The sequence below is a fragment of the Callospermophilus lateralis genome, chromosome 17 (genome assembly GCF_048772815.1).
Source record: "Callospermophilus lateralis isolate mCalLat2 chromosome 17, mCalLat2.hap1, whole genome shotgun sequence".
NCBI classification, from domain to species: domain Eukaryota; kingdom Metazoa; phylum Chordata; class Mammalia; order Rodentia; family Sciuridae; genus Callospermophilus; species Callospermophilus lateralis.
Genome location: NC_135321.1, coordinates 44394656 through 44422098, shown reverse-complemented (window position 1 = coordinate 44422098; position 27443 = coordinate 44394656). Strand labels below are relative to the sequence as shown.

The following is a 27443-nucleotide window of genomic DNA, read 5'->3' as shown; positions in this document are numbered from 1 at the left end:
GGTTAGCAATTACACCCACACAGTGCTGTGGGGGTTGACTTAAGTATTCCTCTTCTTGTTTGTACTCTTAGTGTAACTTTTTGGGATAGAGGTGTACTTCCTTCAGTTTACCTACTTTAAAGCATTCCGTACAGTTACAATGTATATATGGGATGTACAATGGGAGGGTCCTTTTAACCTCTTGAGTTAACAGAAATTATCTGGATTTTTCAAATTTTTCTTCATTCATCATTCCAAAAATATATTTTCATAAAAAAAGAAAAAAAAATCCCACAATGTTCTTCGTATTTACAAAGGTAATAGTACATGTATGTGTGTGTGTGTGTGTGTGTGTGTGTGTGTGTGTGTGTATCAGGAGAGTATTAGAATAGCAACATCCCTCTCAGCACTGAGCTAGGAACCATCTCTAGAGCCCAGCACTGGGCTAGGAACCATCTCTACAGCGCCTGATATGATTTGGATGTGAGGTGTCTCCCAAAAGCTCACAAAAGTGACAAGGCTACTTAAAGTTCGGAGAAGAAATGATTGAGCTGTGAAAGTCTTAACCCAACCAGTGAATACTCTCCTGATAGGGATTAACTGAGTGTTAACTGGAGCAGTAGGGTGTGGCTGGAGGAGTGGGGCATTGGGGGCGTGGCTTTGGGATATATATTTGTATCTGGACTCTCTGTTGTCATCACGTGAGCTGCTTCCCTCTGCCACCCTCTTCTCCATGATGTACTGCCTCTCCTCTAGCCCCAACGAATGGAGTCTGCTGTCCAGGGACTGAGACCTCTGAAACTGTGAGCCCCCAAATAAACTTTTCTTTGCCTAAAATTGTTCTGGTCAGATCTTTTAGTTACAGCAGTGAAAAAGCTGACTAAAACAGCACCACCTCTCCACTGCCTCTTCCTGCCCCTAATCGCTCCCTTCTTTGAGAGTTCTTAGTTCTCAGGGTTCACTTGTAGCACAAAATTCGTTAGGCAGGTTAAGCATCCCCTTACCCAAAATGCCTCAGACCAGAAGTACTTCCCATTTTACATTATTTCAGATTTTGGAATATCTGTATATTAATGAAAAATTTGGGAGATGGGACCCAAGTCAAAACACAAAATTGATTTATGTTTCATATATATCCCATACACAGGTCCTGAAAGTAATTTTATAATATATTTTTGTGTGTGTCTGTGTTTTCACTGCAACCCACCATCACTGAGCCACATTCCCAGACCTTGTGTTTTAGTTTTTCTTTTGTTTAGAGACAAGGTCTTGCTAAGTACTTCCCATTTTATATCATTTTATATATTTTGGAGCATTTCAGATTTCAGAGTTTTGGATTAGAGAAGCTGAAACTGCAATATATTCAAAGTATCTATTCTTATTGCGGTCTGAGGTTTCCTTTCACCTAGTGAGCAACAGCTGTTTTTCTCCTGAACTCCTAAACCCAGCACACTGCCTGACAGAAGCGTTGTAGAGACTTGTGTGGACCATACAGAGGTGAGCTGATAGGGTCTTTAAAAAAAAATAACTACACCTAAGAGTGTCAGAAAAGCATACCAGAGGGAACTGGACTTGCTGCCACCCAACACCCAAACTCTGCATCAGATACCAGAAGGTCCTTGTGGACCCCTGCAGGTTATCCCAGAAGGATTAACTTTAGTCCTGAAAATTTTTGTGCATAATCGTTATTGATAATATATCTTATAAAGCCAGAAATTTCCCATATATAAAAAAATGCCCAATAATATAATCTGGGAAAATATGGAGCTGTTTCTGAACTGGGCTTCTAGTACTCCAAAGCATAGAACATGAGTGGGAATAAGTGCAAGAAAAGGGAAATGAACCAGGCTTTGGGATGCATACCTGTAATCTCAGGGGCTGAGTAGACTGAGGCAGGAGAATTGTGAATTCAAAGCCAGCCTCAGCAAAAGTGAGGCACAAAGCAACTCAGTGAGACCCTGTCTCTAAATTAAAAATACAAAATAGGGCTGGGGATGTGGTTTAGTGATCGAGTGCCCCTGAGTTTAATCCCCAGTACCCACCCCCCCAAAAGCTGGGGATATCAAATCTGCCATCTTGCAAAGCAAGCACTAATTTGTTTTTTTCCTAAGATTTTCTTTGGAAGTCCATGTGACAACTCAGTCATTCTTTCAAAACACATTTTGGAATACCATTGTTTAATATCTTAGTACACATTTAAGACTATTCCTGTTTCTAATCCAGCCAACTCTTCGCTATCTTAATAGACATCCAATTCACTATTTGAGGATACATTTGCTTTCTGTAGGCTTAATTCTTTATCAAGAGAAACATGAAACAATGTCTGTGTTTGCCTTTGTGTGTACAGTGTCTGTCACACATTTAAAATTTAATAATCATTGAATAAATGAATCAACTAGATTCAAATTAAACAGTATATATCATGCCTATTTTGAAATGTCTGGTTTTTGGAATGATATAAATTTGTTATAAAAAAATGATAGTGATCAAGACCCAATTATGGGGCTAACAAGTATCTGTCCTCTACCAAATCTATTTCAACACTCCAGTGCTAACAGGTTTAGATATTAAACCTAGAGGTTTCCTGCCAGGTTTTCTGGCTGTCCTATTTGGACATTTAGTTCTTCCCCCCTCCCCTGCACCAACTCTCCTTTCCTCTTCTCTACTTTTTCTTTCAAAGAATGATCTTTATTAAACACCCAACCACTATTCATAATTAAATTCTCTACTTCTGGGACATTTCAAAAGTTTAAATTACAGTTTTTTTTTTTTTTTTTTTTTTTTTTTTTTTTTTTTTTTGTTGTTGTTGTTGTTTCCTTGCTGTCTAAAACTAAACTTTAAAATGTAAAAAATTTTAAAGAGCTATTTTTTTCCCCTAAAATCTACTGGCAGTATTCTCTGTGGATCAACTATAGAGTATTTACATTCTTGGGGGAAAAAGGTGGTTTTATTTATTTTTGACAGGATTATAATTTGATGCATAACCTCTTGATTAATTTTTAGAAATTTATATTTTAAAAGTACTAATAAGTTACTGAGAGAGATTTCAAAGCAAAGACATGCCATGATTTTGAAATCAAAGTGGCACTGATAAACTTTATTTGACAAAATCTGATGTTAACATACTCATCTTAAGAGAGATCTCAGGATTATTATATTTTTTTGAACAAAATACCTTTATTTTATTTATTTATTTAGTTTTATGTGGTGTTGAGGATCAAACCCATTGCCTTACACATGCTAGGCAAGTGCTGTATCACTGAACTACAATCTCAGCCCCATAGGATTATTTTGTGAATTTTACATTTAGAAGTTTTTTATCGCTCTGTTCTCCATGATATGTTTCAATCCAGTATATACAACTGAGTGCTTTTCCTTTCATTGCATTTTTCCATCTGTATATGTTTTTCTATCTTTTATATTTATTGTTGCCTGACACTACCTCTGACCTCAAAGCAAATAATAAGACTTTTCTTTGTGGTCTTTGCTTGTTGGTTTTCAATGCTTCTAGGTTTGATGTTTATATTCAGTTGTTTTTCCATTTCATCGATTTTATGGAAGAATGATGACTTGTTTAGATGCCTTTTGACTAAATAAGCCATTATCTTTGCATGAGATGAAATTATTCCCAGTTATCAGAAATTAATTTAACCTTATATATAGATAGTACATAAATTACTTACCATACACATTTGTAGGGTGCTTCATGTGCACCAAGGTCTTTCTTTCTTTTTTTTTCAATATTTTTTATTGGTGCATTATAATTATATACTCACTAAGGACTTTCATATATACATACAGAATCTGCTATTCACAATAACCTTATAAAGTGGTCAAAGTATATATTATGCCCATGTTAGCAATGAAGAAACTAAAGCTTAGGAAGGACTAGCTAAGATCACACAGACAGTTCTGTCAACTGTTATTTGAATTCATATTTTTTTCCTTAGTACAATCTTTTCTTCTACCATATTATGCTGCATATCCTTAAATTCCCCTTAGTGGCATTCTCTCTTTAACAAAAAATGGACAGACTCAGTTAAAGGCTTGCTTATGCAAGACAATGTTTAATTCAATAAAATAAATTATTTGCTGTGATATGGGGAGTTTTACAGAATTTTACCTGCCACTCAATCTCTCTATGATGTGAATTGCATAGGACATTACATACTTATGAAGTGTCTTATGTTCTATTTATATGTGGTTCTAAAAAACTATCAATATTTATTTCTTAGAGAAATGCTTCCATCTTTTTTTCATTTTCCATATGTTTTAATCACCAGGTTTCAATTATTTATAAGCATTTACTAAGAACCTACAGACATGCAAGTAACTCTTCAGAGAACCATGGAGGATACCAAGCCAGAGCCCTGCCTTCACCCCTTTCCAGCCCTCTGACCTCTTCTGCTAGTCTCTTTCCTGCTCATGCTCCTCCACCTTGTTGGTCCCCTGCCATTTCTTAAGCATGCTAGCTATGCTCTTCTGGTCTCAGTACTTGGGATTTGACAGTTCTCTCCAATAAGTCTGTTCTTCATATAGATATGTGCAAAGCTAATTCCTTTTGCTCTTTAACCCTCAACTGTCTTAGCACTTATACTTCTATGATGGCCCATATTCCTCTCTATATATTTCTTTTAATTTTTATTTTAGTTGTAGATGGACATAATGCCTTTATTTATTTTTTTTTTCATGTGGTGCCAAGTATCCAACTCAGTGCCTCACACATGCTAAGAAGCACTCTACCACTGAGCCACAACCCTGGCCCCCAACATTATACTTTTTAAAAATATTTTTTGAGTTGTAGATGGACACATACCTTTATTTTATTTTTTTATGTGGTGCTGAGAATCAAACCTAGTGCCTTCTACATGCAAGGCAAGCACTCTATCACTGAGTTACAACCCTGGCTTCCATTATATACACACACACAAATATTTTTTAGTTGTAGATGGACATAATAATCTTTATTTTCATTTGGTGCTGAGGCTCAAACCCAGTGCCTCACACTCTAGGCAAGCACTCTACCACTGAGCCACAACCCCAGCCCCCCCGTTATATCTTATGTTTACTATTATGTATTAATTTTCTCTAACAAATTACAAGTCTTCAAGGGGCTATATTTGTATAAGTATAACATACAGTTATAGATACATATTTGTCAAATAACTATGTTTATATAAAGCCCCTCCCCTTTACAAATCTGGTAGCTTAATGACTTTATATAGCAGGAATTAATCAGTCTGTTATCTTAAATTGAAGAACCAGAAAAGGAATAAAACAGTTAACACCACAGGATAATATTCCCTAAAGTCTGAGATATGCCCCACCTTAAGTAGGGAGTGTGGATACTGCTTTTTCTAATTACACAAAAGAAAAAAAGCCTTACTGGGATGTTAATATGTCTTTAATGCATCTACAACACTTGATAAATTTGCGTGCAACAATGAAAGAACAGGTTTCAGGCATACAGTCTTTGAAGGTATGAGTCTAACATCTAGAAATTTGAAAATGGTATTTTGTATTTATTGTTTTAGTTTTATACGAATCTTCTATATATGATGAGTGGTGTTGATTGTGCACTTATAGTTCTATTTTTGTTAAATATAAAGGCTTAAAAAGATGATTTATAACAAAAGGTAATATATAAAGAGCAACTATTAAACAACCACCTGTATGCCTGGCCCCCTGCCTACCTTCCTAGGGGCCTTCTCAGACAATCCACTACTGTCTCAATTGACATTTCCTATATTACTAATGAGGAAACCTATTATCTCATGTTTATATAACATTAATACTTTCTGTATATGAAATGCCTGTTCGTGTTACTTTCTTATTTTCTTATTTGGTAATTTGTGCTCTCCTATTGATTTCTGGCTGTTTCTTACATATTTTTGAAATAATTTTTTCCAGTTATACACATTAATGCTATCTTGTCGATTTAATTTTAACTTATTCATTGTAACCTTAACTTAAAAAAAAAATCCTTAAAAAAATTTTAAGTAGTGACTTTCATTTACCAAAACAGAAATTTTGTTAAATTTTATTTAAAAATTTAAAATGGATCTTAAGTGGATCTCCTGAAATTGAACCCACTTCTTATGTTAAAACCGATTTTAATTGTAAAATAGGATCTTATTTGTATACATGGTGATTTAATTTATTATTATTTTTTAAATTTCAATGTTATAACTTTAAGTAAAATTGGTATAGATTTTCCTTTTTTACTCTCTTTGGTTTTGATATCAACATTACACAAATCATTTTACTTGGGATTTATACTGTGTGGTCTTGTTTAAGATATCATTACCTCAGTTAAAGTCACATAAATATTTTCTATACTTTTTCTATGAAGTTTATAGTTTTGTCTTTCAAGTGTTTATACATGTGAATAGAAAAATTTTATATGTGTGTGTAGGAATTAGATTTTTCCCCATATACATAATAAATTCAATACTCCTTCCATTCTCCATAAAGACTATTCTATATTGAAGTTATTTATGTGTGATATCTCTTTGCTGAAATCTATTTGGTTCTACAGACTAATCATGCCATCTTAATTACTGCAGATTGATTATAAATTGACTAGATAGTAGGACAAATCCTTCCCTGCCTAGTCTTTTCTTTAAGATGTATCTTTGCTATTCTTGACATTTCATTCTTCCATACACATTTTGGAATCTTTTTGTCAAATTCCAAAAATACACACACACACACACACACACACACACACATACACACACATATTTAAAAACCAATGAAATTTTCATTCAAATAGCATTGAACCTTTTGGGGGATAACTGATAACTTTACAATAATGAATTTTTCTATCCATGAACAAGTTACAGCAGATCATTTATTTAGTTTTTAAAAAATATTTTTCAATAATGTTTTGTTATTTTTCTCCAGAAATGTTTTGCACATTCTATAAGATTCCTTTCTCTTATACTTGAATTTTTATGCCTATTACAAATAAGATTTTTTAAAACTTGTATTTTCTAGGGTTTTTGCTTGTTTGAGGGTTTGCCAGCATAAATAACTGATTAACTTAAATGAGTTGATGTCTAGCAAATTTGTTAAAGTTTTATTATAATTATCTTTAGAATCTTTGAATATTGTTTTATACAAAAATGTATGCTCCACATTAGTTTAATTTCTTTTCAATTTTTATGCTTCATTTTAATACTTAAATATATTTTCATTTTACCTGACTTTGTTAATAATATTCTCTCACAAGTGTGAAAATATTCATTGCATTAAAATTTCTCCACTAATTATAATATTTACCCAACAATATTTTTCTTAGGTTAAGGAAACAGCTGCTTATTCTTATTTTAGAGTTTTCATATGATGAAAGATGTTGAATTTATTTTCCTTCTTTAATTTGTTTATGTGGTAAATTAAATAGATAGATATTCTGAGATTGAACACACTTTATATTCTTGTGATAAGTCCATTTTAATCATAAAATATAATCTTATTTCTTATACATAGGACATTTAATTTATATGTTTTTTTCAATTTTTAGATGAAAATTTGTTCTAGAATTTTTTTTTTTACCATCTTTGGTTTTTATACCAACATTAGACCATATTCATTAAACAAGTTGAAGTGTTCTCTCTTTTTGTATTTTCTGGCACAGCTTTAGAATTATGTGTATGCTTAAGGAAAACTCTCTTTGAAAGCCAGCTGGGTCTGGTGTTTTCTTTGTGGGAAGATTTTCAAGAGTTTATTAAGCTCTTTAATGTTCATGATATCATTGTACCCCCCCCATTTTGAGCCTGTTTTGATAACATATTATCCTAAGAGTGTTTCCAGATAGTTGAAACCTTCTAGCTAGTAGCATAAAGTTATGTATAGTATTCTCTTATTCTTGTGCAATTTTTAGTATTCTTTGTAAAATTCTAATAGAAAAATAATGATTGTATACTAAACTGCATTGGTCTTCAGGGCATTGCTTGGTGAGCTCTTACATGTGTACACAACAGTTTAACAACCTCATGGAGCAAAGCTGGAATACTTCCAATTCCCAGAAGACTCTCCTACCTCTTTCCAATTGGTTCCATCCCACAGGTAACTACTCTAGCTTCAATCATCACAGGTTAGTTTTGCCCATTCTTAAATGTCATCATTTGTATGTGTGTGTGCCTTCTTTTAAACATTTTGTATGTGCATCATCCAGGTTGCTGTAGAGTAGGAGTTCATTCTTTACTTCTGCATAGTATTCTATTATGAATGGGATGAATCTGTACCATTATACAAATGCACACATTCATTCTATTTTGGTGGACATTTCGGTTGATTGCAATTGGAACCTACATTCATAAAACTACTAGACAGTTCTTATTCATAACTTGTGGTAAATATATGCCCCAATTTCTCTTAAATATGAACCTAGAAATAGAATTGATGGGCATAAAATGGACTGGTATTTACCATCAGTATATTCTGACCAAGGTTCAAAAATAGTTGTATGAAATTAAACTCCCAGAGAATTCTAGTTATTATTCATTCTCTCAAAGAAACAACTCTTGAATTCTTTTTTTAGTAGCATCAACATTTTTATATGTTTAGTAATTGTCCTATTACCTTTTTAACTTCTGTATCTATGAAGATGTCTCTCCTTTTCATTATTAATATTATTTACTTATGATGGTTTTTACTAATTAATCTCACCAGAGGTTTATGAATTGTGTTAGTCTTTAAAAAAAACTAAATTTTACTTTGTTAGCTTCCTTGTTGTTTCTTTGTTTTGTTTTAATATTTTAAAAATGTTGATGGACCTTTATCTTATTCACTTATTTATATGCGGTGTGGAGAACCAAACCCAGTTCCTCACACATGTTAGGCAAGTGTTCTACCACTGGGCCACAACTTCAGCCTCTCCTTTGTTTTTTATTTCAATACTTTTGCTCTTAGTTTTATTTTTCCCCCTTCTACTTTGTATGGGATTATTTTGTTGCTCTGTTCTTCATATCTCAAATTGCATCTTTAGTTCATTGATAATATGCTTTCCTAATTTTCTAATATATATTTTATTTTCTAATAACATTCTAAGTACTGCTTTAGTTACATCTCCCAAGTTTTTTTAAATGTAATTATCTTTTAATTATAAATATTTTAAGCCTTCTTTGTTCTTAATTTTTAACTTTAAAATTTACAAAGATTTAAAACACTTTTTTCATTTATAACTTATTTGTATTATAGTCAGAGAATGTGACCCATGTGATCCTCATCTTTTAAATGTGTTGAAACTTACTTTAGGATAGGAAAAGAGTAAAGGAGACTAGTTGACATTTGGCCTGGAGACAGAGCCAAGAAACAAATAAATGAGAAATAAGAAAACAAAAATTAGTAGTACCCTGTGAGTGTGAGACCGAGCAAGTTAGCAAAAGCGAGAACACAAAGAAGCAGAGACAAAGTTTCAGACAAGAATGACCAGGAGAAGGATGAAATATGGACCAAAATGAGAGAACAATGAAATTATGGTGTGATTTGATTAAAAGGCTAGCAGAATCTCCAGGGAAGCTGAAAATGAAGAGTTAAATAAAGGTTGGGGGAGGGCGGGGAACCTGAAACAATATTTCCTCATCTCTAAGGGATGAAATGAAGCAAGTGGAAAATGCGAGTGAGGAGAAAAGAAAGGTGGATTAATAATAAAAGCTTCAGAAATATACAGATATAAAAAGGTAAAAAATGTAAAACAGCCAAAACAAAGTATAAACCAGGGAAATTACCTATTTGGGATTTTTTAAGTCTTTGGCAAAGGTTCTCAAGTTTAGGTTCTCTGTTAAATTGTTAAGAATACAAAGTACATGTAACAGAAAACTATAACATGTGAGAGAGAGAGACATATAGAAATGAGAGATCCCAAATGTAGCTTTTGATTATTCAAAATCATCTTGAGTAGATATTTAACTAATTTCCGCCCTGATACAATTTTAGCCAAAAATATAAAAGCTCCTCCTCGACAGAGTTCTAAGACTATGTGATTCCAAAATTTTTGAGCCCAGTACTGAAAAGATGAATATTATAGACAGCAATGCAAGATTCGTGGTTGTACACAAAAACATTCCTATTTTAAATTTTTATAAATTCTAAGAAGATACTGTCACCATTGGGAAAACATCATCAAGAAAGTTCAGAACTGGAGGTGAGCACAGAAAATCTAAGGTGGGTAGTGGGGTGGGACCCTGGTCCACAAAAGGTGATCATGGGGCTGGTGACACAGAATAAACATGAGGCAACTGCTTCCAGATCCCACACCCTGATACTCATTCCAGGGTCTTTAACTCCCTTTTCTAGTACTTGGGACATACCAAGCAAATATTGAACACAACAACAATGGCAGGTTGAACATGGCAAAGCAAATTCAGACTATTTCAAGAATATCTTGAATCTTAAAATTTATTTGGTCATAGAAATCTTCTACTTAATTTTTAAATACCGTTTATTTAGAGAGAGCTTACCCCATTTATTTTTGTTCTTTGAATACTTAGCAAAACTTAGTATCAGCAATTTTAAATACAAAAACTTTAAAGTTTTTCTTCAACCTTCTATTTTTTTTCAGCTCCATATGGCAATTTTACTACACAAAATAATGTAAAACAGAACTCTGAAACTTGAGTAGGTTTTGATTTATCACCAGGTACATTGCCATTTTCACAACAAGAATCCTGAAGGGAGAATGTTGACTCTCAGCCACCTAAGTCAGATATTCATATTAAAGATGAATTCTGAATTGTTAGAAACTTCAAGACTTTTAAGCATATTTGTTTAGATCAAAGCTCATTTTAAAACATCTACCGTAATTTTGAACAAAATGAACAACATCTCTATGTCTTAGTTACTATGTATTAAATGTACCTGCAAACAAGTAAACACTGTTTTTGTTACTTTGAAGTACTTACACTACATTCTTTAACTCTGTTGACTGAGCCATTAGGATAAATTGATGGGTGTTCAGATGTGAAAAAGGAAAATAAGCAAACCAATAATGACAATTTTCAAAGGAAGGAAGAGACCAGCCTAGATGAGATTTTCAGGGAAGGTCGACCTGACAAATGAGAAAGGTCCAGTGAATCTGAGGAGCTGATGGGAAAAGCCACCCTGGTGAGGAGGAAGCATGTAGAGCAGGTCAGAGGCTGACTCCTGTTCAGGAAGTTGGAAACAGTGCATGAGAAGAAGTCCCCCAAACAAAGAGAGAACAGCCTGTCAGAGTCTGCCTATGCCTAGGCTTCTAAGCTGGTGAGATATGCTGTCTTTTTTTTTTTTTTTTTTTTTTTTTTTTTTTTTTTTTTTTTTAGTAAATGGGAAGCCTTTGAAAACATCATTTAATTTCTATGTCCTCACTTCCAACTGCAACATGGAGAATGGTTTGGAAGCAAGTAGAAGATGAAGGAGAGGCAACTGCAGTATCCAGGCAAGAAATGCTACTGCCTGGACCAAGATGATGGCTCTGGAGCTGGGCAAAGGGAATGAAGCATCTGAAGACATTTGTACTTATTAATAGACTAGATGAGGAGAATGAGAGAAGAGAGGAATTGAGATGATTTCCAGGTTTCTTGCTCTAGTAATTGGGTATCGGGTGTTTCCCTTTATTAAAATGATGGAAATCTGGAAGAATAAGTTTCAGGAAAGAGAATCACCAGTGTGGTATGTACACACACCTAAAAGAGATGCAAATTGATAGGTGAAGCTTCACTGAAATGAACAGGAGATCTAGGTAGGAAATACAGATTTGGAAACTCTTTCCATAGACATAGTATAGTCACATGAATAGGGGAGCTGCCCATCAAGAGCAGACAGAGAAGAAAACCAGGGTGGAGCATGAGGAATACCAGGTAAAGCCTCTAAATGCAGCAGTGGGAAAGAAACTGGGAGGAGGATGCCACAAAGTCAGAGAGGACATCAGGAAAGAGCTGCCCCTCGGCCTAATGCCACAGAGGAAATGAACACAAACTCTTTCTCTAACCTGGAGAATGAGAACTGGTAGCCATGGCAGGAGCAATTGCAGCTTCTCAGGGAAATAAACCTTGAGATGGACTGGGCTCAAACAGCACATGGAGTCCACGCTCACAAAGCCTAGGGCAGAATGTCAATGAAACAACACTCTGAGTCCATCCAAATGGGGTAAAAATACAAACAGCAATCCTATGCCTAACACACATGTCTAGGTTCCTGTTACTGTGCCAGGGGCTTCCTGCATAAAAATGCTTAGGGGGACAGGTGTCCTGGTGCACAGGAGAAGAGCTCTAGAAGGGACCGTGCATTGAGGCACTTGCCTACCATAAGTATGGTGCTGTTTTAGGTATTAGATGTATGAGACTAAGTAAGTTCCTTCCCCAAGGAATTCATGAGGAGAAAAGAGAAATGTAAAGAGATAATTATAATGTAGCAATTTTTATATAATACTTACTCCATACCATCATTACAGGGTATTCAAGGAGTAGGGAGGTGTGTGTGTGGTGGAAAGTCAGGGTCTCTGGAGGGCTTCTAGAGCAGCTCTTCTCCAGTAAAAGAGTAGGCTGGACCCCCTCATGGAAGAGGGAAGACATCCAGGAGCATTCAGGTAGAAGGAACAGAACAACCTTAGCAAGACAGAGGCACCTTGCTGTGGAGTGTGGGTTAAAGTGCTTCCAATTACAGAATAAGCTAAGGATCAGGATAGGAAGGGAAAACTTGTTCAGGGGTCCAAACCTGAAGGGTCCTGTTCTATCATAATAAATATCATATTGTCCCACAGTGATGGAGGTTCAGAGCACTTAAAAATGCTTCAAATAGGAAGTGACATGCTACACAGATTTGTGTTTTTGATAGATTGCCCTGGCAGCTATGTATAGACAGATTCAAAAATAATAAGACGAAAGTCACAGAGACCAATTCATGTCACTGTGAAAGATGATCTGAGACTGAACCTCAAATATGGAGAGGAGGAGGAAAGAGGGGTTGAGTTAAGAAGTATTCACAAGTGGGTATGGAGAGGAGAAAAGGAAGAGACTGGGAAGATCAGTGGATCTATGAGTGAAAGGAAATATAAGGAAAAAAATCAGGTTTAGAAAAAGATGAGGAGTTAAGATTTTAGACCCACTGAGTTTGACGGTCATGGATAGTCCAGCAGACAGTGAGTATATGACTCTCATGCTCAAAAGAAAGAGATGGGTCGGAGATACCATTGTTTTTCTATTAGCTTCACTGAGGTGTAGTTCCCATAAAAATAATTTGTGAATTTTGCATCTGGTGAGTACTAACAATACACACAGTCATGTAACCAGTTCCTAATCAAGCTATAGAATATTTCTGTCAATTCACAAAGTTCTCTTCCCATCCCTTGGAGACAAAATTTGGAGAATAATCAGTAAAAGGTGGCAGTCAAAGCTATGAGCTTGGTTGAGCTCACATGAAGGGTACAACAATGGGGACACCAATTTATACAAGTGGGCAAAGGAAGGAGAAGGCGACGGAATACTCAGAGGTATGAAGGGAGCTAGGAGGAAGACAGAGGCTCAATAAAAAGAATGGCCACAGAGACAAGTACTTAGTGACAATAGTAACTAAAATATCTTTTTATAAAAAGTGCATTACATTGGTACAATTAGGACAGCAGAGACCTTAGAGAAGTCGGCTACAGTAAAGTCATGGAAGCAGAAAATGTTTTGCAGTGAGCAGAAGAAATGAAAGAGAAGAGGCAAGAACACTGGAATCCTGGGATAATTTTGTGTAAAAGACAAGGCTTAAATGGTGGTTAGAAAAAATACCTGTGAGAGTATGAAAAGAAAATCTTGAATCTAGAGTTGGAGACCTGAACCAGTTGGTAGCCTCAAATTACTAGCTGTGTGCTCTTAGATAATCCCAATTTTATCTGGGTCTGTCTCCTTGTCGGTAAAACAGGTGGCTTGGTCAGATGGCCTCCATTGTTCCTTTTAGTTTTCATTCTGTGACACTGTCCATAAATCTTGGAACAAGAAGAGAATGATAACTCTTGCAAGAGCAATTTCAATGGACTGGTGGGGATGGTGTGACTTGAAATGTGAGTAAACAGTCCCTCAGAGAAACTCGACTATGAAGCATCCTGGAAAAACGGAAGCAGAAGGACACATGCTTCCAATATCTATCATAGAAATGTAAAGTCATGAGGTGACATTTTGAGGTCCAGATGGGGCAGCACCTGACCAGACAGCCAGGCCAGTGTCATCAAATCCAGAAGAATCGACATTTATTCAACACCTCATAAATGTCAGGAACCCTGCAAGGTGTGCTGTGTGCAGAAAAAGCTAGATGACCAGAGTTCTTCCTGTCTCTGACTAACACCACCATTTGTGGCCACTGTAGGTTATGGGTAATTGATAGCATATTCAACCTCTGAGGAGCAAAGAATGAATGAGTTTCCCAAAATAGTTTATTCAAAACAAAGTTCCATAGTAGATTTAGATTAATAATTATAGGATTGGGACACAAAAAAAATTTTTCTTTCTCACAAATTCAGAAAGCATTAAGCAAAAGAAATGAAGTTCAACTTCAGATATTCTGTCTTCAATTCCAAATACCTCTGTGACATGACAGCTACCTATAATTAGCCTTCTGTGAGTGCCACATGCCTGTCTTTCATAGATTTTTAAAAAATTGTATGAATTTATATAACAATCTTTACTTATATCTAAATTTAAATCCATTTTAATTAGACAATTTAGTATCAGCCAAACAATATTTTTTTTTCAATTTTTGAAAGATGCATTCAAATGTCTACCAATATCCTTATGTGATCATAAATCACGATCCAGAAAAATCTAATCTTATTCCTCACAATATCCATGAGACTGGGTCTGATTGTCTCCTGTGGTCTTCTTTTCTCTTCAGAAGCCTCAATCCTCAGCAAGAAGATGAGATGAAAATATCACCTATACTGTGCAGTTCTTCAGCTACTACCTGGCACAACTAAGCCAATAGATATTCACATCACATTTCTTTTTGTGATAAAATTTATTCCTGAATAATATGTTTTACTTTTGACAAAGACCTATATAGTAACTTATTCTTTTCCTAATCTGGCCAAAAATTTACATGCTACTCATAATGTGAAATTACATGTTTAACTTGACTAATCAATAATGTGAACAAATGAATACTTAATATATGTCCTTTTCTTGGCAACATATTATACTCACAGGCTTCTTTTTTGTAAAACTATATGTAAGATAATTTTCTATGTTAGTCCAAATAATATAATCTACTGTACATTTTTAACTTTAGAGAGTGTCATGTAGAATTTCATGACTTAAATAGTATTAATGAATTGGAAAATGGTGATAGTGGATGATGAAAATGTTGAACACATTACTATACTGTTGAGGTACAAAAGAAACACATAAACTGAATCCTAATACCTATTCAACTAAGGACACTGTCGCAAGCCAGGAAAAATCAGGATTCACAGGAAAGTACTGCTTTGTATAAAAGGTCATTTTTGATCCTTAGTAGCCAAGTACTTAAAAAACACTACTGTAAGTCTTAAATATTTTTAAAATATGTTAAATAATATTGTATGTAAATGCATGATACATATACAGATAAGCTGTACTATTGATTTTAGCTGTAATTAAAGAACTGACCATGTCTTAGGGATAAAATTTCCTACTTGTGTAACTCTAGCCCAATTTATGTGTAAATATTATTCCTATGTCTATCTTCACTTTTGAAATATTTCATCTCGAATGGTATTTATAACATGTAGCAATTTATAAATATCAGAAAATAGAAACCATAAATACATAAGAAGAAATGGGCATATGCCTTTTTATAGACAATTTATTAGCAAACATGAGAGGCAAGTTTTGCTTTATTTTATTTTATTTTATTTTGGTACTGAGGATTGAACCCAGGGGTGTTTAATCACTGAGCCACATCCCCAGCCCTTTTTATTTTTTATTTAGAGATGGGGTCTCACTAAGTTGCTGAGGGCGTTACTAAATTGCTAAGGCTGGCTTTGAACTTGTGATCCTCCTGCCTCAGCCTCCCAAGCCGCTCGAATTACATGCTTGTGCCACTGTGCCCAGCACTTAGTTTTGCTTGATTTTAAATGCCCAATACCCCAATCACACACACAGGCACACATACACAGTCGCTTTAAATCACATTTACACATTATTTAAGTATGAATATTCAAACTCCTAGAAAGAGAAATGAAGAAATTTCTGCATAAATTTTTTAAAAATCCTTATTGTACTACTCTAAAATACATAAGACATTTTGGATACAACTGGGAAAGTTTTAATATGAACCTCTTATTGATGATATTCTGCATTTATCTAATTTCTTATTAATTGAATTGTCCTAGTTAATAATACCATGGTTAAACAAAAAATGCCCTTATTTTAAAGGATATCAGTATGTACAACTTATTTCCATATGGCTCAGGCTAATTAAAAAAAAATTGCAGAGACAGAGATGGGGGTGGCAGGGAGAGGGACAATAAAATGTTTCTGTGTTCCTCTCTGGTAAATCTGGCATCTGTATACACGACACACACGCGTTCAAATCGTTATTCATTTAACTTTTCTTCAGGCTTAACACTTTTGAAATTAAAAGAGTAAAAAAAAATCATTTCATGATTATAATAACTAATAATTATTACAAAAGATTCTACTGTATTCGATCCCACCCATGAGCCATGATCAAAACTATGTTCTCCCAGCTGCCTTCATCAGTTTGAAAGGATTTCATTTATTCAAATGAGAGAAAAGTGCAGATTTACTTGGGGAGGGGAGAAGGGAGAGCAGCTTCAAAGTTTGGGAGCCTGCCTGTCACACAGATGCCACATTTGGTGAGGATGGGCTCTCTGCTGCCTCCTCAGCTCTCCCCCACCAGCTGCCTGATGGCTATCTGCAGGGAGATGCAGGGAGCCCTCCAAGAGGGTGTGAGTGCAGAGACAAGATAAGAAAATGCAGTCACCCCAAAATGAAGGGACAAGGATCTCCCTGGGGTTTTCATTTGGATGGATCTCCAGATAGGGGCAGGTAGGGAAGTGGAAAGGGCTATTAGAAACCAGGTGATAAAGCAGAAAGAAATTACATTAAAAGGAGCTATCCTCTGCTCAGCTTCTAGGAATGATGACTTGTAAAACTGCTTCATTGTAAATGAACTTGTTTCTTCCACTCATCGGGGTAAAGAAAACATGAAACTACGGTACTCTGAAGCTAAGGGGGGAAAACGACATTAATTTTGAAGCCCAGAGAGTGAAAGACTCAGGGATAGCACCTTTAAACAGATAATGGGCATGTGGTGCTTAATAAATGCAGGGGCTTTTAAAAAACCCTGTTGCGAGTAAGTATTTTCCTCACTACCCACAAGACAAAGAAAAACAGTGAGTGTTGACAACACAGTATTAAAAAGCCACCCTTACCCAATTTGTTATCCACCAATATATATATTCTTTTTAATTTACTCTAAGCCAGCGTGTTGGCTCCTACTATCTTACTTTTGTGTCATTATCTCTCTGCCATACACACAAGTCATAGCTGGGGATTTCAACTCGCGGTGAAGCTATGCTGAGATTCCAGATCTCAGTGGTGTTGGCATGAGTGCTGGTCTCTTCAGTCATAGAGAAGACAATATCCTAGGGAGACTGGAATTAGTCCTGTTTTGCACCATTCAAGCCAAAATGCTGCTTATCAAGAAGCAAGTAATTGCCAGCTAATGGTTATGGGGGGGAAAAACATTGCATTTCAAACTAAGCATTTTTTGGCACATGACAATAAATAATGCTGTGGAGAGTGCAAGCATAAAGTGGGGACAGTTTCTTGAGGAGGTTAAATAGCAAATGTTAGAAAGGCAAGTTACCTCATCGGACTGGGAGGGACTGATTCTGGGCATGGGCGACACTTGTGGTGTTTTCAACTGCGAGTTGTTGCTATCTGGCACGAGCTCTCGGTGCACGGTTTGGATGTGGTTCTGGAGTTCACTTTCAGACTCGAACTTCACATTGCAGCTGGAGCAGCGCGTCTTCAGTCCCCCTGCCTTGCCTTTGCCCTCGATGGCACTCAAATTCTCATTCTGGCCCAAACCTGGTCTATTCGTGCTGGGCGGGAGGCTGATGCCTGGGCTACTGCTCTTACTGAGATTCACGCAGCCAGCACACAGACCATATGGCAGGCCGTTGATGTCAAGTTTCACCAGATCTTGCTTGGAACGGAATTCTTTGAGGCAAGATGCGCACTTGTACAGTTTTTGGACGTGCTGGCCACGCCCGGTGGTCTGGACTGCGGACCCATTCCCTGTCTTTTGCATGTGGAATGTCCCATGGATTTTGAGTTCCAAGGTGGAGGTCACAGTCTGCATGCACACTACGCAGCGAAATCCCGTCAGAGAATTCCTCAGGTCAGGGTGCATTTGGCAATGCTCCAAGAACTCCTCTTCACTCTGGAGAGGCATCTTACAAATCCGGCAGTTTCCAGTATCAAGGCTCTTACTGTGCGTGACCTTGTGTTCTGTAAGAGTTAAAAGGGAGGGAAAACGTTCTCCGCAAATAGGGCACATGTAGTGTTTGACGGGGCCTAGGTGGGTCTGCATATGTTCACGTAGGCCATTTTCAGAGAAGAAGGTTCGAGAACACACGTTGCACTTGTAATTCCCTTTAATGAGCTCGGCTTTCTTCTTCACAATGGCACTTTCTCCAGGTCTGATGTTGTGGTCCCGGAGTTGGTGATTCTGCAGCAGAGTTTCCATAGTGTACGCCGCCCCACAGATGTCACACCCATACATAGGCTCAGAGCTGTCCACATCTTCCTCGCTCCCATCGTGACTGTTGTGGGACTCCTGGCTGTTGGTCAGCAGGGTCTGCAGCTCTACTTCTTCTTTCTGCACCTGCTCAGAGGCTCCATTTGTGCCGCAGTTGGGCGTCTTGGTTTCAAACACACAGTGCTTCTCTCGCAAATGTTTCTCTAGCAGAATGATGGCATGGAAGGCTTTGCTGCAGAACTTGCAGTTGTACTTCTTACTGTGAGTTGTGATGTGGCACTGAAGCTCCACCTCAGTGCCAAAGGACTCACCACAGAAGATGCACTTGTGCACCTTGCCTTGGTTTTCCAGGTGGTTGTGTTTCACATGGAGCTGCAGGTCAGTCTCGTTGCGGAAGTCCCAGTTGCAGGACGTGCACCGGTAGACCTTCTTTTCATTACTGTGCTTCACAGCCAAGTGCAGCTGAATGGAGACTTTGGAGTCAAAAACTTCTTGGCAGAGGGTGCAGCGGAAGAAAACAAAAGTGTGCATGTCCAACAGGTGTTTCTGAAGGTCATCCACTGATGTGAACTGCTTGTCGCAACTCTCACAGATGTAGTAGGTTGAGGTGATCATAAAGTGAATGGTCACATGCTTCAGCAAGGATTCTTGGTTGGGGAATTCCTTGTTGCACTGAGGACAGGTCAGTTTCGGCAGCACAGTGTCGAGATGAGTTTTTAAGTGAGTCTGAAAGCTGTCTAGGGATGTGTACTTAGCACCACACTGATTACAGATATATTCTCCGGCGGGACGCGCAGGTGCGCCCCCTACTGCCTGCATCATCTTAAGAGATGTCTGCTCTATGGCCACAGGAGATAGGGGGCTCAAGGCCCGGGATTTTTTCCCATTGTGAATATAATTCAGGGCCAAGGGAATGTTTTTATGATTCTCTTTGATATGCTTGTTCAGCTTAAGAACACTGTTGAATATTGGCGAATTTGTACAATAGGAACAGGAATAGACTTCCACTACTGGTTCTTTTGGAGTCCCAAGCACCGGGGACCCAAACCGAGAGCCACTGAGGTCACAATGAACCTGTCTTATATGCTCTTCAAGGGAAGAGTCAGTGAGAAACCCCATATAGCAATGAGGACAAAAGAATGCATTACTATCCTTAGCTGCAGGGTTTGCAAATCCGTGAGAACATCGGATGTGCTCCTGAAGGGTGTTGAGGTCGTTGACAACTTCAGAACAGAAGTTGCACTGGTAAACTATGGCAGGCATGGCAGAAACAATCAGGCCTGGGTCCTGAGCTTCGTGCACTTGCTTAAGATGTTCATTTAGGTTATAAAGTGAGGGTAAGACCTCCAAGCAATACTGACAAATGTGGGCCTGTTCTGGCTTATCTAAATGCATAGTTTTTAGGTGAATCTGCAGAACTGCAAGACTCGAGAATAACTGCTTGTTGCAGTAAATACAGCTGTAGGTAACTTTTGCTTGTTTACTCGAGGGGCCGGTCATGTCAGGGGTTTGCTGAGCAGCCCTCTTCCTCCCTCGACTCTTTGGGATTGGTGGGGCAGCCTCCACCATGGTTGAACTGTCCACTGAGAGGTTGGAATCTGGAGTCGTACTGGACACAGAGGTGTAGCCCACCGTGACCAGGGAAGGGCTGTTGCTGTGATTGCAGGACTCCGGTTGCTGGTGACTGTCCATGTGGCTATACAGTTCCTCGACTGTGTGGAAACTCTCAGAACAAATGCTGCACGAGTTCTTCTTCTCCCCACTGTGCACCTGCTCCATGTGGTTCATGAGGGAGGTCTCCTCCACAAAGAGCTCATGGCAGTAGACGCACTGCAGGGCAGCTCGATCCTCATTGGGGGAGCATTCGGGGTGGCACTCTGCAATGTGCTTCTGGAGGTCTTCCGGGAAGTCAAAGCCTTCCTCACACTGACTGCACTTCTGAGTGTCCTTCATCTTCCAGTCCTCCATCCTGGAACCAGACTGGGAACCGTCCTTGTTCCTCTCATGAACCTGCATGTGTCCGTGTAAGGAGCTAGAGGACAGGAACCCACGGCGGCAAATGGCACATTTATATGGCTTGTTGGACGTGTGAGTCTTTAAGTGGATCTTCAAGTGATCACTCCTGGAGAACGCAGCATCACATTCACTGCAGTGGTACTTCTTGTCCCCGGTGTGGAGCTTTATATGGCGGTCTCGGCTCCGCTTGTGTTTGAACAGCCGACTGCAGTAGGTGCATTTGAAAGGCAGTTTGTCACTGTGACTCTGCTCATGGTGCTTTAGGTAGCTGAGGCGGCTAAAGGACTTGTCACAGAACTGACATGGGTATGGCAGTCCAGGGCCACCTTCTTCCTCTCCAAAATCGCAACCTTCTCCATGACTAGGGGAAGTCTGGTCCTTGCTAGAAGGTGAGGAAGCTGGCCAAGAGCACGTGGGATCATCTTCAACATCCACTCCATCTGCAATGAGAAGCAATGGAACATTTCATTACATGTGCTGAGAATTACGAATGAGTCTACTGTACCATTTCAGCAACTATACGTGGCTGGACCATCTTGAACCTTTCAGGAAAGGAAAAAAAAAAAAAAGAATATTTGAGTGAGACATTTTCAAATCTGACCCCAAAGCTTTTATTCTACATTTACTTTTTACTGGGCTGTAAAATATAAAAAGATATTAAATAGTTCTATGTCTAAATTACCCTTTTATTACTTTTTTTTATCATTCTTCCTTAGAAGCAAGGTATATATTACACATTGACAATTTTATTAAAATGCAGATTTTAATATATTTAATGTTTCCTTTGTATTCAGTCTAAAATGATTTGCATATTATGTGAACATCTGAAGAACCAAATGAAAAGAGGAAATATTACAGGAATGATTTAAAATTAATGCAGTCAACCCAGATGTCTAATATTTAATAAAAAATTCCCTCTGCATTTTGCTTGTTTTTCTATAAAAAGGCAATTCTGAAGACCAAAATCTTTTATGGGGTTCTTATTGATACAGACCTTATTGCTTTCAGCAAAAAAATATTAAAAAGTAAGCACATGAAAGAAGACAGAAAACACAATAATAATTATGTCTTGTGTAATGAAAGACAACCAGGATTTCTTCAATAACTGAAAGATTCGAATACCATAGGCCAGAAAATGGATTATTAAATGTTAGAAGGGTACTGTTCGATATTACATGTAGCTGGGATCAGCCAGGATCAAGAAAAAATGAGAGTTTCGCAAGGGCCAGATTTTAATAGTGTATTTTGTTTGGAAAGTTCAAGAGGTGGCCCACCATTTCTTCCTTTTGCAAAAAGCTTCAGCGGCCTGAACTTCCTTAGCTAAACAGGACCTGCACTTTGAGGTGAGCAGAGACAAAGCAACTTGTGAAAAACTGGAAACAGGAAAAGTGATAAATGATTATGGTAAATGCTGAAAGATTTATGAGTAACAAAGAGAAGACAAACAAGACTGCAAGCCAGATACAAACTTCGCAAGTTATCCATAAAGGAACCCTACATTGTACTTGTATCAGGTTGCTTCTTGATAACTATGTTCCTAGAAAACTATGTTCCTAGCACTCTTATTTCTGTTGCCTTCTTAATATCCAAATAGAAAATAAGACTTTCTCAAAACAGATTATGAACCACCTTTTTGCTTTTCAAAACAATCTATCACTCAAGATCAGAAAAAATTTTCAAAACATGCATCCTCCAAAAGAGCAAGATTTTTCCCAAGTACAGAAAAAAGGCAAGACTCTGGAATGAAGCTAGTGGGGAACATGTTTCAGTTAGAATAATGGGCTCAATTTAGAATATTATTAGAATATTCCAAGAGTCATCAGTGAGAACCAGATAATGAAAGTTTCTAAATTCTTCAAGACAAAGTTCGCTAGCAAGAGAAATGATGAACATAAAAGCAGAAACTGGCGAGCATTATGAAACAAATTCCACGTCTGCTTTCTTTAAGGTAACAAGATTTTACTAGATTGTCAGCCTCTTCCTTATCCACAGGAAACAGATGAGGATCATTCCTTTCCTGCATCTAGAAACTGATGACAAGACCTTCTCACTATCAATGCCAGATGGCAACCCTCTCACCCTGAGAAAACAACCAAACACCATTCTTGGATCCCTGCCCACTGCAACAAAGCTCTGCCATACGAGTTGAAAACCACATGATTTTGCATCCTCATTTATATGACTCCATAATCCAACATGCTTCCAGCCTAAGAAAGGGCTTGATAATTGCAGGTGTGCTCCATATTTAAAATGAATGCATGAGGAACACATGCAGATAAACATACCTCATCACCCAATGCACAGAAGGACGATTTTAAAATAAATAAATAAATAAATAAATAAATAAATAAATAAAACCCCCAAGCCCCAAGATGATCTAGTTTTTCCCTAAAAAGGTGTTATGTTCCTAAAGCTGGTATCCCTAAACCAAATCAAAATTTCCAATATTTTCCCTTACTGAAAAAATTACTACTTCTTAAATCTGCTCAGCATTCTAGATAAAAACCTATCACACTTCACATTTGTCTTTTATGCTTAAATCCTGCTGTTTCACTTAAAATTATTTTCAAACACATCATCTCATTTGTACATTTTGGGGAAAACATTGAATCAGAATTTGTCATGCATCTAGACTGGGAGGAAATAACTATTAAGCTTGAAAATTTAGCAAGTGAATTTATCATTAAATTGTAGACTGTGTCTGGGTATGATATATTATTATACAAATGCATAAAGAATTATAGAGCAATGGACCATTATAAAAAGTGTGCAGTCCCTGACACCATGTTTAAATCAGGTTCTTGTCTGTGGTCCATGCCTGACTATGCTTATTACATAACTGTTCTCTTAAGCTTGTAAATTTCAATGACATATCAAGTGAGCTGAAGGTTAGGATCAAGTTTTTAACTGGGATTCCAGAGAGCTAGAAATATCATCTTCCCTGTCTCTTGTCCCCTATGACTTGTCCCTGTAATGGAAAGACATAGAAATAGACTACAGAATTCATAAGACTGAGGGAAAGGGTTAGAATAGATTAAGCAGAGCAAGAAATGCTATTTTTGGAAAAAAATAAAAGTTCCCTGAAAACTGATTTTCTGCTTTGCAATCTAAACTGTAAAGATCTTATTTGCCAGTACTATTTTCCCCATGTTTTTTATTGGGGCATTTTAGTTGTACATGCACACAATAACACAATATAATTTGGCCAATATCATTCCCAGTATTACCCCTTCCCCTTTCCACCTCCCTTCCCCTGGTCCCATTTCCTCTATTCTACCGATCTCCCTTCTATGTTCATAAGACCCCCCCACCCCCACCTTTCTTTTCCTTTTTTTCTCTCTAGCTTCCACATGAGAGAAAACACATGACCCTTCACTTTCTGGATTTGACTTATTTCACTTAACATAGTGTTCTCAAGTTCTATCCATTTTCCTGCAAATTAAACAACTTCATTTTTCTTTATGTTATTTGCCAGTATTATTAATGGATCCACTCTCTCGGGGACACAAAGAAACTCAATGACAGAACTCCTAGCAGGTTTGGTCCAGGTACAGAGGGCACCAGACCTTCCTAACACTTGCATGGTGGTGTCAACTCTGCCAACCATTGGTAACATTTGCCTAAGTCTTTGAAAGCGACCCATCCCCACTAACTTCAGCTTTCTGGCAGTCACAGTGCAAGCTATGCTGAAATAGCTAATATAGATTTAAACAACCTCAATTTCTCTTTACACATGGAAAAACTATGAAGGGTTCTTTCAACTCTGGTTTCTGAATCAACTTGAACTTTTTCCCCTTCGGCACTCACTAAGTGCTACTTAGGGGGACTGTCTTTCTGTGTTATAGCAAGTTTTCTGCATTTCAATGTGAAGTGCTTAACATGTCCACGTTAAATTTTAATTTTTGGAATCAGTCACTTCACACTCACTGACTCTCAGAGAGCTATAGCTCTTACAGTTGGAAAAAAAAAAAAAAAAGAAGAAGAAGAAGAAGAAAAAGAAGAAAGAAAAAACTTTGTTGGAAACCAGCTTCCCAGCCTAAAAATCTATTTAAAGATGCAAATGTGTGTGCATAGTTTGTGCAGATGTTTTTCTACAGCAACTGTACTTGCTGAGTTTCACCATTTCCATAAAGCACATTAAAACAAGTGTGTGAACACTCCGAGATGAAAGTCTCAAACACTCCTGAGACTTTCCGTGGAAAGTAGAGCCGCCTGACTTTTCTCCAAGCAGACAGGAATGCCCATGATTCAGCAGCCTGAGTAAATAAAAGAGGTCCTTATTTCCTAATTTTGCTGGCTGGCCATACTGCAGAGGCCTCTGTGCTCCTGCCAAGGGGGATGCAGTACTGGAACTACACCCAGCCGCTGAAGGCCTGCCTTTGTTAGCCAGCCAGGCTTTCCCGACCATCTTCTGGCATCAAAACGGCCATATCCTGCAAGGAAGACCTCCATCTCAGGCTCAATGGCTCTCCAATCTGCCTAAAAGGACGGAACAACAGATTTTGCCGGGTCTGTGTCAGAGGAGGACAGCTGGAAACTCAGTTAGCAGCAGAGCAACACCTGTTCCGTCATATTTATGGGGGAAAGTGCTCACTAACAGAAAAGTGAAGTCATACTCAGAGTTATTCCACAGAAAATAGGTACCAGAGCACAAAGTACCTTTGTGACATGAGCTACCAGCCCCCCATGCACCAGCCCAGGGAGGAGTCAGCGAACACTGGACATCATCTTATCCTGGCTGCTGCTGATGAACAGGCAAGCACATTCGGCAGGGCCACCCAGTCCTCAACCTTGGGCCTGACGGTCTCAGTTTTTAGCTTGCTGTTGTGGAAGCAAAATGCCAAGGGTCCCAGCCATGCTTTGGTTTTCAAGTCTAGTTGAAGTAGCTGATATAAAAATGATAGGATCCAAAGAGGAGGAAGAAGATATGTGCAGGAGGATTAGAAGCCATGCTCATGCTTACTGTCTATCATTTAGCAGATCCTAATGAGTGTAGGATATACACCTCCTGAGGACAGGGACCAAGCCTTCCAGTGTTGATTCCAACAATACTGGCAACCTGGAATTATTACGGAGAATCTGAAGTAACAGAGTGGATTGAATCACTAGATGTTAAGGAAATTATCCAAGCATCTGAAGTTATGAAAACTTCTGACACATCCAGCTCTTCTTCACAGGGCTGGGTTGGAGAGAAGCTGACTTGCTGATATCCTTGTGCTACCTGAGTTCATTCATCGCACCGGCAGAGTACGCTCTTAAGTACTCATCAGGGACTCAGTATCGTGTGTGCAAGTGCCACACAGCAAGGTTTCTTTAACAGGGGCAGGATTTACATCAGTGTTACTTTTCAAGTGAGGAAAAGAAACACAGATACTGACAGGCCTGGACCATTCGGCTGCAGGAGTGCCATGACTCAGAATATGAACTAGAAGTCAAGAGTATGGAGTTTTATTTCTAGCTTCATAACTGACTTCGAGAGTGACCTGACCAAGTCATTTAATCTGCCCCTACCTAGGTATTTCACCTGCAATATGAAGATAATAATTCTCACTACTTACCCTCTGGGGTGTTACAAAGATTAGTGAATGTTTCTAGGGCACCTTATCATTGCTGGAAGAAAAGCTGCATATGTAAACAAAAAGATTTATATATATTGCATGTATTCTGTTTCCATGTGCAAGCTTCTAGGTATATAGTACAAACACACATGAACATTTTCTTTCCTTTAATGGAACCCCTGGAATATTAGTTATAAAGATTGGCCCAATGGAAATCTACAGTGCCTTAAGCATTCACAGTTGTATATACAGTCAGCAAGCAAATAAAATATAAATAGTTGGTGATATCTAAAAATTAATGGACCATAAATCCTTTCTGACTATATTCCAAGTATTAAATTATCATACAGAGGATATAATATTGGGTCTTTGCAGACAGGTAACCTTGTAACAAGTATGTTTCTATGTAATTCTGAAGCCAAGTATATAATTTTGAAATTACCCTTAAAACATGAGCAATACAATCATGGCATTATTTAACATTATAATAAGTTAATTTGGTAGATTATTTTTTTCAGTGTCAAACAATAGGTTAATACATAAAACCAAAACACATTTCCAGGTGCCCCTCCTTTCCTTAGATGATTCTTTATTTCTGCCAGCAGGCTGTTGGAGCAGTTCTGAACTTCCTTGCTAAAGAGAGTTCACAGTGCTTTTCTCATTCATTAGCTACCTGAGCTACCTTATCAGAAGCCAAGAATCCTGAGGGAAACATACAGGTGTGGGTGCAAATGCTAGGAGAAGTTAGACACTACAAGAAGAGAATGGTATTTGTTGTTGTTGTTACCAGGGATTAAACCCAAGTTTGTTTAACCACTGAGCCCCAACCCCAGTCCTTTTTTATCTTGAGACAAGGTCTCCGTAAGTTGCTTAGGACCTTGCTAAGTTGCTGAAGCTGGCTTTGTTTGAACTTTCGATCCTTCTGCCTCAGCTTCCTGAGTCACTGGGATTTACAGACATACGCCACCACGTCCAGCCAAAGAGAATAGTATTTTGAAATGTATCTAATAGACACAGATTTAAAAAGGTATTTGTTGTTTTACTTCAGTGCTATAACAGTAATGACTCTACTTTATCATATTTAAAATCTGCTAACCAAATTATGCAATACATTTTCAGAGCAATGATTTAAATTGCTAAGGGATAAGGTCATTCCAAATA

At 37.7% G+C, this 27443-nt stretch overlaps 1 protein-coding gene across 3 annotated transcripts in view; it reads right to left on the bottom strand.

Moving 5' to 3' along the window:
* Positions 1–27443, bottom strand: part of Znf521 (zinc finger protein 521) — a 271525-nt gene that overhangs the window by 135653 nt on the left and 108429 nt on the right. For all 3 annotated transcript variants that reach the window (XM_076837080.2, XM_076837078.2, XM_076837079.2), the window contains one exon: positions 17812–21164. In XM_076837080.2, the coding sequence (XP_076693195.1) occupies positions 17812–20724 (2913 nt within the window). In that variant the 5' untranslated portion in view covers positions 20725–21164. The remainder of the gene's footprint in view (positions 1–17811; positions 21165–27443) is intronic.